Source organism: Ipomoea triloba, chromosome 1, assembly GCF_003576645.1.
Source record: "Ipomoea triloba cultivar NCNSP0323 chromosome 1, ASM357664v1".
Classification (NCBI taxonomy): domain Eukaryota; kingdom Viridiplantae; phylum Streptophyta; class Magnoliopsida; order Solanales; family Convolvulaceae; genus Ipomoea; species Ipomoea triloba.
In genome coordinates, this window is record NC_044916.1 from 5,374,944 (window position 1) to 5,388,063 (window position 13,120).

The 13,120-nt window shown below is 34.3% G+C and overlaps 2 protein-coding genes across 5 annotated transcripts in view; one reads left to right on the top strand and one right to left on the bottom strand.

Moving 5' to 3' along the window:
- LOC116015025 (carboxyl-terminal-processing peptidase 1, chloroplastic) overlaps positions 1 to 3,704 on the bottom strand; it is a 7,915-nt gene extending 4,211 nt beyond the window's left edge. The window contains exons 1-6 of the mRNA XM_031255011.1: positions 3,256 to 3,704; positions 2,552 to 2,671; positions 1,816 to 1,953; positions 1,606 to 1,710; positions 1,328 to 1,496; positions 511 to 587 (exon numbers count right to left, since the gene is read on the bottom strand). Of these exons, the coding sequence (XP_031110871.1) occupies positions 511 to 587; positions 1,328 to 1,496; positions 1,606 to 1,710; positions 1,816 to 1,953; positions 2,552 to 2,671; positions 3,256 to 3,657 (1,011 nt within the window). The 5' untranslated portion in view covers positions 3,658 to 3,704. The remainder of the gene's footprint in view (positions 1 to 510; positions 588 to 1,327; positions 1,497 to 1,605; positions 1,711 to 1,815; positions 1,954 to 2,551; positions 2,672 to 3,255) is intronic.
- A 5,183-nt stretch (positions 3,705 to 8,887) lies between these two features.
- The window catches only part of LOC116023104, a 7,869-nt gene continuing 3,636 nt past the window's right edge, over positions 8,888 to 13,120 (top strand). For 2 of the 4 annotated variants that reach the window (XM_031264079.1, XM_031264087.1), the window contains exons 1-5: positions 8,889 to 9,304; positions 10,904 to 10,947; positions 11,267 to 11,363; positions 11,484 to 11,598; positions 11,995 to 12,641. In XM_031264079.1, the coding sequence (XP_031119939.1) occupies positions 9,121 to 9,304; positions 10,904 to 10,947; positions 11,267 to 11,363; positions 11,484 to 11,598; positions 11,995 to 12,641 (1,087 nt within the window). In that variant the 5' untranslated portion in view covers positions 8,889 to 9,120. Of the gene's footprint in view, positions 9,305 to 10,903; positions 10,948 to 11,266; positions 11,364 to 11,483; positions 11,599 to 11,994; positions 12,642 to 13,120 lie in introns of all 4 variants that reach the window. The other 2 variants (XM_031264094.1, XM_031264102.1) reach the window with 2 other exon arrangements.

A 13,120-nucleotide genomic window follows, 5' to 3' on the forward strand; every position in this document is an offset into this window, starting at 1 on the left:
TACTCAAAAAAAAAAAACTATAACTTTTTATCCCTTTCTGCTCTATTTTCAATACAAACTTTAAGTTCCTCCTTGTAATAGGGCATTAAACATCTATAACTGAAAATATCCAATAATGTGAGAACTTCACAGCATTGGTAAAAGTGAATAGGAATAAGAGGATTGTTATGGAATATATAAGTAATACGGAATCTATATATATTAGCAGCTTGGAGATTTATAGGGATTTGAGTAAATAGTCATATGGAAACTTATTTCCTTATTAGAAGTCTTCTAGCATGTATTTATAGGGCTGTTTATTCCCCTTTCTAACACAGATTTATAAACCTTCTATGCACTTTCATACAATATATATTTTCTCATTCCTTTCTCTGCTTCCGCCTAACTAGCAGGTGGTTGTTATTCTCCACCTGTCAGGCCTTTGGATCTTTCAACTTCAACAAAGATCAATATCATCAAACTCACACAGCACTGAAATAGAGTGTTAGTCAACCCAATTTGCAAACAAACCTGTACTAATCCACCAAGGTTATCTCGGAGATCAAGAACAAAAGATGAGGCACCCATGCCTTGCAGTCGCTTCATTGCTGAAATTTTTACAATCATCAAAGCAATAGAAATGAGGACAAGATTGTTTGACAGAGTAAACTAATCAAGTTAATATGCCAAACATGGTTTATCAATTCCAGGAAGGTACTATAAGCAAGAGTTGATGGAAATGTAGAAGAACCAATAAACTCTCATAGTAGTTAAAAATATTGACACTAAACTTATGGTTATAGAATAAGTAACATAATTGTTCATGGCTCTGCAAATAGCACTATAATGTCAAGGGCACATAAAATAAAATTGGAAGATCCTGATCTGGGGAATCCTAGATAATTTATAGCATCAATCTCATCCCAGGGCATGTATTTCTTGATAATACTCTTTAATCTTTTCTACGAATTTCAAATCATCCTGCAATTGATATTTTTGTTGCATAACATGCTCCTCATCACCATTGGACTTAAATTAACTTACTAATAAGTAATAAGTATACTTGAATATGCAAACCTCTCTGCATTATTCTACTAAACTGTTAAGGTAACCAAGCGTATACTACAGGTAAGAAGGAAAAACTAATTCCTTGGGCAAAAACATGATAGGCACATTGATGCAGTAAACTGTAAAAGTGTATGCTTACATATAGGCACACTGATACTACATATGTGTATGGTTACATAAGACAACCAGTACTTGAAGTCATTCACAATTGCAATAAATCTAATAATAGGCTGTGAACACAGAGCTAATGAATGTCATTATATAATAAGGAATATTATACCAGTAACTAAATCCTTTCTGGCCAATGCATTGAATTCTTTTAGGCGCACATAACCAACTAAAGTAGAACCATTTTCAATCTGCTCCAGCCGATAAAACACTGGGGTCCGAGCAATAGACTGTCTTTCAACATCAATGGATTGCACAGGTCCACATTTGCCATGCTTGACCTGAAAACCATATCACAAATTCACAGACAATTAAAATGAAAAATATTATCATTGGAACAACTATCACCTTGATAATGACAAATAATTTAGAAAGATACATAAATACAACCATGATGTTAACAATTGTTCCACTGGGACCCTGTATGAGCGATGATGCTTCAAAAGCAGATTTTCCCTTAACATCCATGCCATTAACAGACAATAGTTCATCACCCTGGCAAACATATAAATTAAGGTGCATACTATTACTTCTTACAAGATTAAAATCAGACATTTAAAGGGAAATTATACTTTAAAAGAAGCATAATAAACAACATACCTGTCTGACACCAGCACTATGGGCAGGGCCATCCAAGAGAAGCCCTAAGACTTTCAGTTTCACATCCTGATTGTCACCTGGAACCTCCCGAAGATTTATTCCAATCCCAGTCATATCATATCTCGCCATCTTGGAGAACTTTCAGAGGTGATGGTAGTAATATATGCCATGGAATAAAAACACTGAAAGGTTTGTTAGTAAAAACAACATTCATAATAAGAATCACAAGCAAATGTTGAAATACTTTATGTACAATTACCAGAAATGATGATCACAATATGGTTGGGGGGTATTCAAAACATTAAAAAAATTAAAAGTGAGTAACAGGCAAACAGGCAATCAAGGTAAACCAATTCTAATCAACTCTGGCAAATTATGAAGGCATGATAATCACAGAAAGTGAAAAACTACAAAAACTATAACAGAAAAAGTTTCACCTAAATTTATGCTATGTTTTTATGATGTTCCCCCAGATTCCCAGAAGGGTAAAAAAGAAAGTAGTAAATAATAGATTAAGTTTGAATATGAAAAGAATACTAAATTGAATTCATCAGCAACACCAAATTAACTGATTCAATGCACATGGGAAAATAAGATAACAAATATAGTAATTGGCACCCAAAACATTCAATATGATTAATCAGAAACAACATTTGACTCTTTGTTTCCTTAATCTACAACAGGACTGTGCGTTTCAACTTTTCTTGAGCATAATAAATCGAAGTAAGCCTTATACCTCTGCAGGAGAAAGAAACCGTGTATAAGGATCACCCAAGCTGGCCAACATCCTCCTAATGATATCATGAGCTCTTGGTCTTGACTGAATTGATGTACTCAAGATGTCCTCTTTCTTACTCTGGAGCAGGGAAGATTAAAAGAAGAAGATAAATGCATTTTCAGCAATCTAAGGACCTTATGGAACTATAAATTTGCTCAGGTTCCAATATAGGATTACACACACAAACACGGCAGGTAGGGAAATAAGAGGTGCAATTTCACTACAGAAAAACAGTCAGCCATGATAATTAAAACTATTAAAGCATTTGGAGATGCAAAATTCTAGAACTACAGTACTTGCAAATTTTAACCTGAATTATCAGGTTTGGTTTAAAACTCAATGCCTATAACTAATTATTTGAGACTCTCCCATGCAGATAATCAAAAAAATAAATAATCAGTACAAATTTCATCAGGTAGTACAAACTTTTCTTTTCTCCTTTTTTTCCCCCAATTTACAAGAAAACAATGATGAATCAGCCATCATCTCACAAGAAAGAAGTGTGGACTTCCTATCCAAAAAATTTCTGTTCAACATTAACAAAAAAGGTAGTACAAACTTTTCTTTTCTCCTTTCGTTATCAACTTTTTTCCTACGAATTACATCATACATAACAGATAAGACATAAGAGGGAAATCATTACGGAAAGAAAAGAGTCTCACACGCCAAATCTCAGGAGACCAGGAGCGACGGCTAGTATTGAGAAAGCTATCATTGACAATCTGCCACACCTCCGACACAATCCCCTCATTACTCGCCACTTCATGCTCCGCCGCCGCCGCACTCAGCTCCTGCTCGTCTTCGCGGCAATCAAGCTGCTCCTCCTCATTCGTCTGCACCAGAGAAACGGCGGACGATCGGTCTGAGGAGAACTCAGAAGCAATCGATGGCGGAGAAATGAGAAGGCCTAAGGAGAGTGCGACGGAGAAGCCGGTAGTTATGAAGGCTTTCTGAGGAACTGAAGCTTTGTGGAGAGAAACAGTAGTTAGCCGGCACGGTGGCGAAGGCGGTGGCGGAAGAGAATTCAGTGGCGGGAAACGGTTGTTGCAGAGCGGTAATCTCATCTCCACCGCGTTTTTACACTCTCTTTTGCTACCACTGTGTAACTGTGTTACTCTTACACTGAGCGCATTGCATGATTAAAAGAAAATTAAAATAAGTAAGTATTTAGTAAAATATTTTAAATATTAAATTATTAATATAAAATAAAAAAATTATATTCAATATAATTAAAATGAATATTTTTCAACTTGTAACAAAAGTAGTTGTACATATGAGTATTGGTGTAGATAATTATAGTCTAAAATAAAAATGATGTCCTAATGATTTACATATTAAAATAAATTAATTTTTATTAATGTTATATTGATGAGTCAGTAAAATTTAAATTATTATTTTTTGTTAAAAATGACATGATTATAATAGACTTATTGATGTTATTTAATAGTAATTAAATAGTAACACAATTAAGTTTTAACATATGAATTCGTAAGTTTTCTTTGTGTATATGATTGAGACCTCAATTGTTGTTATGTGTGAATTATTCATCTTAAAACTGTCATTGATATTTTAAATTTTTTAACTATAAAATTTATTAGATAATGAAAATTTCGCAGTTAAGTTTTTAAAATATGGGATAGGTGATTCCACTTTTTGTCACCGGAGAAAGAAGGTAAACAAATGGAAGACTATTTCGTACAATTAGGCAAAGAAACAACTTCCCAATTTATGTTAGGTGATCCCATTAATGGTCTGTGCGCTACTTCTCGTATAGTCATATTTATTGAAGAAGTTCCATTTGGGCAAACTTTATGGGCTAAGATTGCAATTTCTTGCATTGTTGCAAGCCCATGAGGCCATGACAAATTAGGGCATGCAAGCCACAAGATGCCACTAGTGCTAGAGTTAATGGTACTTATAGAATTGAAATAGTATATCAAGCCTATTTGATTTATACCATAACCCAAACAGCTATTTTGCATACAAATGGAACTCTTTCAATATACACAAAGACATTATGGTTTACAAATTTTAGGAATATTTCACTTTAATCTCTAAAATAACGAACAAGTGTAATTTTAGCATTATCAAAAGATGTTGACTCAAGTGAAATATACTTAACTCACTTTGTTGGAATATTGACCTAGGGTGCCCATTGTTGTGCTTAGGAGTAAAGAATCAAATCCTATAACAACTGTAATCAAGACAAGACGTAAAAAAAAATAGTGTTAATGGTTACTATAGTTGTATTTCTTAGAAGCATAAAAGCCCAAAGAACATTATTACAACTATGAAGCAAGATAGTATTCTAGTTAACCAAGTTTCACTTTTCTCGATGTAGATTGTTGTCTAACATTGCATGGGATGTTACTATTTATATAAAGGATAAATTTGTATTCTTCGTGCAGCCAATGCAATGAGAGTGAATGACGGGGACAAATTTGTCGGTTACAACCTCTATGCGTTGCTACCCTACACTTACTATTTCTGACTATTCAGTCCATCTATCTAAGCACCACATGTACGTATCATGAGCTTTATCTTTATTTCCCTTTTATACATGTGATTCTAAGCCAAACCCCACTTCAAGTGATCCGCTAATGTTGGGTTGAGGGTTCTGGAGCCTACATGTACACCATAATCCCAACACGCTTAAATATGAGGTCAGAGACTTGTCTGAATTAGTTTCGTCATCAAGATGCAATATTCGTGTAGTATACACAAAAACATAATTTAAATGCCATAAAATATACAAATGTGATGCTTAATTACTTACCACAATAACTACTTTCATCATCTAATTGTATTTTAGGTTCAAAAGTGTAAAATTTTAAAATGACTAATTAATTAACGAATACATTTACAATGCCATTCAAACTATGAATTGACTTACACTTGCTTTATATTTTAAAGGCTAAAAGTGTAATTTTATTTTCAAAATTTATGATATATTATAGATTTGTAGTACCGTGCAGTATGTATTTTATATATCTGTAAAGTTTTATTATTTCATAATAATTTGAGGAATGCAAGAGATACAGTTTCATCAAATACTCAATATAATGGCATATGACACTAACAAAATTTTCATTATATCTATTATATTACTAGTCAAATGAAGTGTGTTGCATAGTTAAATAAATACTTAATGATTTTTTTTTAAATAATAAAATTACATTATCGAAATAAACAAAAATTACTACAATTATATTAAATAGTTAATTTGTTTAAAATTTTAAATCAATTGATTATATTATATTCTAATAATAACAAATTCATATAGTGTATTAAGTCTGAAGTGATTATAATCATATTTAATATTCAACCATTTACACAATCAAATAATTATATGTAATTACGAAATAAATTACTTTGTTTTGGTAAAACTCAAGAAATAAAAAATTAAAATACATTAAATTTATTTTTAAGCATCACAGTATTTGAGCTAAAAGTTTTATATACATGAACATTGTTGGGCGTCGATCGAGTTGGCCGAGTTCAGCCCTTACTTGATTTGAGATGTGGCGTTGTGGCTTACCATGGATAGATATGGTTAAATGGTTAATGTCGAACCTACTTATCACCAATTACTTTTAAATAGGATATGACAACCAGGTAGTCAAATAATTATGTGGTTAAGCCTGCAACGCTAAGATCCATCAATTGATATTAGAGCCGAGGTCACGAGTTCAAATCGATGGCAAGACGTTAGCCAAATCCAGTTCCGAGAGGGGGATTAGTGGGCACGGAGCTAAGGATCGCTTTGTGTTGCGGCATGTGTTGGGAGGGGAATTGTTTGGCGTCGACCGAGTTGGCCAAGTTCAGTCCCTACTTGATTCGAGACGTGGCGTTGTGGCTTCTATGGAGGGATATGGTTAAATGGTTAATGTTTACCTAGCCTAGTAGATTTTATTTTTTTTTGAGTACGATTCACTCTATTACAATGTAATATCTATTCATAGTTACTTTCTCAACTGAAATTCGAACCCACCCCTCACATGTGGGGTGCAACCGGGTGCCAGACCACAAAATCTTTGGCTTAAAAAGTAGTTCTAAAAGCACAAGAAAGAAAGTTTAATATAAAAATCATCAATGCAACTAACCAATTACATTGATACAATTTTAATTCAAATTATGATTTAACAATTAGATTTAATAGTGTTAAGGGAAAACTAAAAAGATAAAGATAAAATTAAAAATTATTTGTATAGTTATAAGAAATAAACACAAAGCATAGGTCGTTATTGCAATGTATGACACTAACACAAATTTTATTCGCATTATAACCCTATTACTATGATTGAGTTAATACCTCGAGTGATCCTCCAAAGGTTATCAAGTTTTAAAAATAACCACCCATAGTCCTAATTCTTAAAATAACCCAAGATTAAAATGACAACGAGACGTCCTAAAAAACCACAGGTGATTATTTTTTAAAACTTGGCAGATTTTGGAGGTCCTAAATGGGCCCTGGATTTTAGTAAATGGAAGAATGGAGGAATACTTTTCCATTTTTCTTTTTTCTTCCTTTCAAATTATATATATATATATATATATATATATTCAGAAAATCCTCCATTTTTTCACTTTAGTAAACAACACCTTGGTGTTTGAAGTAATATAACTTTGATAGAAGATATGGAAATTGGTCAACAAATTATATTTTAATGACACCAAATCTACCAAAGAAGCTCCGTCGGCAAACCACTAGTGACTATGCATTGAAAATAAATCGCAATAAAATGGGTGAGAGATGACGAAATCATAGTATAAAGCAATCCTCTAGATAGATACCTTTAATATTCTAAACGATATTTTAAGTTTTAAAATCAATAACATATTTTCTAGATTTATCTTCAATAATCTTCTCAGATTCTCAAATTTTGACATAAAATTTTGTAAATAACATAATTGAACTTAAAATAATCACGTCATGTACCTCTTAATATGCAATATGTCTACATTACCAAAGATTTACCACCTACAAATTTGCTACTTCTTTTCTTTTTAAAATATTAGTTATAAAATTCCTTAATTAATGTCTTTCTAAAACAAAAACTGCATTGAGTATGGAGTTTAAAAAGATTGTAATATATGTATTTTTCTATCAAGCGGAGGGCGGTAACCTAGGTAGCGACTTCACTACCTCTCACGTTGGGGGCGTTCTTGTGATCATCCTCAAGCTCTCCCATGATCCGCGCCGGGGTTTCAACGAGTTCCTTCCAACAATAGCTCCGCGCACATGCCATCTTAACCACTGCGTCAGCAACTCTATTTTGTTATCGGTAAACATACATCACCTTGACCTTCCAATCCTTGGCCATCACTTCCATGCATTTGTCAATAATGTTTTGCAAAGGGCTACGTGAGGCGCTCTTCCCTATCAGTCATTTAATTTGACCACTTGCTTGGAGTCGCTCCGTAATTAGATTTGTTTTAACTCCCTATTCCATGCCCATTTGAGCCCCCTCAAAACAGTCCAACTCTCCACCTATGTGACACACTTGGAGTTTCGGTTGGCCATGGGGCCACCTTGCCATCTCCCCTCCTTATTGCAAATAACTCCCCCACAACCAGCTTTATCATCCGCCAGGTTTATGCTGCCATCAACGCCCATTGTAATAAATTCCTTCTTAGGTGACCATTGCAGTAGGGTCTCGCTAAGCTTCCCCAAGGGGACCCTTCAGTTTTCTGAACACTCTAATTACCTCCTTATAAAAAAATTAATGCAACATGTTGTGCATCTTATAGAAAAGGTTGCTTTCACTAGACACATAGATCAAAATATATGTAATTTTAATCTTCCTTCGTTAGAATTATTGTAATCTGATTATAGTTGTTCACTTATTAGTTGGTTGTACAAAAAAAAAGCTACATAAATCCTTTTTGTTGGGTGATGAAAGAAATTCGTAACTACTACTCGATAGTGTGTAATAAGTAAACTATACACCAGCATAATAGTTCACAAACTACACTGAGATAAATTACATGAACTCGCAATCGTTAAGTACAAGAAGCATGCTCAATTCACTCGATCGCATGTTTTTTTAAAGTAATTTCTAAATAGATACTCGTGTTTCTTTTCGTAAAGAAACAGAAGAAATTGAATTTACAATTTACAAGTCTAAAAATAATTTCTAAATAGATACTAGTGTTTATTCTTGTTAAGAATTAGAAGAACTTGATTTACAAAAAGTACACATGAGAGATTTACCAAAGTACAACACACAAAATCTATATAGACGAAAAGGATTAGTAAATAGAAGAAGAAACTCATCAAGAAAGAGAAAAGGAAAAATTGATTGAGGGTTTTGGAAAAGGAAGGCGATTTCTAATTCTATCTATTTATACATACACAGAGCGACAAAAAAGGCTTCCCTACTACCCTGCGTATTGAGAGAGAGTGGGAGAGAGAGAGAGAGAGAGACGTGGAATAGCAAAGCAACTGCACCAGATCTAAGGGAATATATATACGAATACGTATATCTCCTCTGGTAGAGAGAGAGAGAGAGAGAGAGATAGTAAAGATGAGCGGCAAGGGGAGCCTTAACAATGGCGGCGGCGGAGTTGGGATGATACCGGCAGGGTCCCGGAAGATGGTGGAGAGCTTGAAGGAGATAGTGAGCAACTATTCCGATTCTGAGATCTACGCTGTTCTCAAAGAGTGTAATATGGACCCTAATGAAGCCGTCAACAGGCTTCTCTCTCAAGGTCCCTCCTTCACTAAAAACCCTAAAAACCGTTACTTTCTTTTTTCTTCTTTCGTAGTGCCGAATGGAGAGATATTCGGGGTTTTGAGGTTTTGTGTGTGTGTGTAATCATATACTTTTCTATTAACTATTGTTTGAATGGATTTTTTCCAACTGCGTGTTATTTTAAGTTTAATTTGGTTGAGTAATGGTTTTTTTTTTCTTTCTTTTTTGGACGAATTGAGATTCTCTTTAGTTTCTTTCTTTTACCAATAATTTTTTGGGGTCTCAATTACGGTCTTAGTTTCAAGATTTTATTATTTCTTATATCTGCTCTTTCTCTTGTGATGAAACCCAGTTCAAGATTGAAAAAAGTTACTATGGTTTTGAATAGATGTCTTTTAAAGAAAACTGTACTGTGTATTTTTAAAAGTTTGATTTCGTTGAAGAATGATGTTTTGTTGGTCGAAGATATCTTCTTTTTAGTTTCTTTATTTTACCAAGTTCTTGTCTTGTCTCAATTATGGTCTTTGGTGTTAAGGGAACTGCAGAAGAAGAAAATAGGCCGGAGTGTCATGCATTGGTGGTTGGGAATACTTGGGATAATGCTTAACTTTGTAGTTTTTGTTTGGTACTTATCATTTTTTGGATGTAGCTGAACATTGTGAGGTTGATTGTTGGTCTAAATTTTCTGAGAAGGGGTGTGTTATGAATATTGAAAAATGAAAAGTTTATCTGTATCTCAAGGTGTTAATTGCTATGTCTAGATGAACTTAATTGACTGATCTGTGCAAGATTTGATTTTTATGCTATAATGGCAGGCTCCATTTTGTTTGATTATTTGTTCAATCTTATAATAGTGTTTAGTGCAATTTAAGTCCCAATTCAATCATGTCCATCTTGTGCTGTTAATTGTTATGCCTTTTTAGGTGAATCAATTGACTGTTTGGATGACTTATCTGTGCAAGATTTGATTTTTATGCTACAATGGACGGCTTCATTCTGTTATATTCTTCATTCATGTCCTTATTTGTAGTGTTGCAATATGTAATTTAAGCCCAATTGATCAATTCATTACCCATTCATTGATGATTGGCGTTTGTTATTAATATTTAGAACCCTTTTTCTTTGAAGACAAGGAAACCACTATTCTGTTTGAATTAACATCATCTATATTGATCTTGAATAAAAAATCAACTTGTCAAACCTGATAAACTTGTGATACTAAAACCTCTTCATTGCACATCAGCATGACAAGCCTGAAAACCTAAGTGTGGATACCTAGCTGAAGACCAATCCACTGAATTTTTATTAGCTCCCAGCATTGTACTGTTGACAATTTCTCTCTGCATTTCTTGATTTTCTGTTTGTGTTGAGATGGAAAATTGATTGTCATAGATTTTTGTCACTAAGAGAAGTTGCCAATCAAGATTCTTCACTTTCTAGTATAACTTTTTTTTTTTTTTTTTTTTTTTTTTTTGTGATGGCCATGTTGTTCCACTTCTTTCCCTGTAGTACTCTCATATACACACAATTTGGATAAGTAAAATTAGCCTACCAATTTAGTTGTTCTTTTTAATTATTGAACTCATTTCTAATTTGAAATTTATTGATTGTCTAGATCCTTTCCATGAGGTGAAAAGCAAACGAGAGAAAAGAAAAGAGGTGCGTGATTTCTATAGTAGCGAAAATATTGGACAAATTCCTATACAACTGGTGCCCTTTCTTTTCTTGACCATGATTGCGGTCCCTTCTATTTAAATGATTTAAAGACGTATGTGGGGGAGGGGAAATCTCTATAGCATTCTTCCCACTGTTATGTGACTGTTTGATGTGAAATTCAGATTTCTGCTTGGGGGTTTGACAATGCACCACTTGTTGATATTATTATTTTATATTTGTTTATAGAGACTTTTTATATTATAGTTGAAGGCTACAGGCATGGTTTGTTTCTATGCTCTCATTGCTCTCTTTTGCTCTTCAGAATAAGGATACCTCTGAACCTCGGTCACGCGGTGGTAGTAGCTCAAGCCGGGGAGGTAGGGGTGGTGCAGACCGATATGTTGGTCGTGGCAGCTCAGGTTTCTGGCTTTCTGCATGTTGAATATTTTATCTTTGAGCAATGGACTAACTGTTAAGTTGAAATAGTGTTCAGAATCCTGACTCAGAAATTTTGTTAATATAACCATGTTCTTTCTCAGAGTCTACTTTGCACGGAAAATTTTCCTCTGCTTCCAAGAAGGAGAATGGGTCTAGTACAAGTATGGCTACTGGAATTGCTGGAAGTAACATGAATTTGCGACCTACAGCCACCAGGTTAGTTCTGTGGAGATGCTAAATTACACTAAAATGCTTCCATTACAAATTGGTTATTTGGATGAAAGTCTTACTGTGATTATGCAAAGATGACTCAGTTAATATCACCTGTGAAGTTTGAGCTATTCTATCTTTTCACTTATGAACATTACTTCCTGGAAAACATTTGGTAACTTATTTTCAATACCATCAGATATACTTGACTAGATGTGTTATTAACTTGTCTTCATTGTTATTTTTGTGTAGATGTATAGACATATCTATATTAGGTGAATAATGATTTAGATGATGTATGATTTCCTTAAATTTCTATGTAATCAGTCCTTCTGTGAGTATAACTCAGTCATAATGCTATTGTTTTTATACCTTCTGAATCTTTTATGTCTTATGTTTCAGTGGTGTTTTTGCCAGTGAAAATAAGAAGTTAGTGGCTGTTACAACTGATCATATTTCATCAGCCCCACAGCCTTCTGCTGGACATCAACCTGCTTGGGGGGGTGTTCCAGGACAAATATCAATGGCTGATATTGTCAAGATGGGAAGGCCACACAACAAAGCACAAAACTCAACAACTGCATCTCAGCAAAATGCCAATGCCAACCACAATGATGGCCGTAGACCTGCATACCATGTGTCACATCATAACTTTCAGTTTCCAAACGATCAAGCTTCTAATGTTTCTGAGGTGCACATGGATCAAGGGGTTAGCTCTGCTCAACATGACTCAAGTAATGATGAATGGCCTTCAATCGAGCAGCCATCAGCTTCTGTTCTCCCTTCTATTTCAGAGCCTCCTGCAGATCCAGACTCTTCTAACCTAGTTTATGATAGAATTAACCAGCATCTCCAGGTGGATGAGGTTCAGGGAACAGAAGATCATGGCTTAAGTGTTGGTGCAAGCCATGTGCCATCTGGTTCCATTCCAAACAGAAAGTTTCCGGAGGATGATTCTGGAGGTGAATCTCTATATGAAAATGACATTGACATTTATAGACACAAGGATCATGATCATTCTTCCAAGCACTGGGAAAGTGAGTTTACAGGTGAACTTTTTAGGCCTTTGAGTGTTAGTTCTGTTATCCTACCTGAATTATTCTCTTAATTGAGGCAGCAAACTTTTAGTTATTATTGCTATTGCCATCTCTATTTGCAAAAAAATCTGCTTCAGAGACATTATCTGAACTTGGTCCTATCTTTCCTGCTTAAGAGAAAAAATTTGAAGATCTTAGTGCGCCATCCTTTCCAGTAATTATTCCTTCTTTTAGTTGGATTTGACTCAGAAGGAATTCCTTTCCAAACTGACAACGAATAAAAAGATATAGCAAGTTCAAGTGGATGAAGCTGAATTTACTTTTACAAAACTGAAAGAGAAATAATAACTGTAGTGGTGGATGCTGTCTGGCTGATGATTGAAAAGAAGGCCTACTGACATTCATTTTGTTCTACTCATATAACTCTAAGAAAAACATAATAATTTTTAATATATCCCTCTAAAAACATTTTTTTGGGGGGGGGGGGGGGG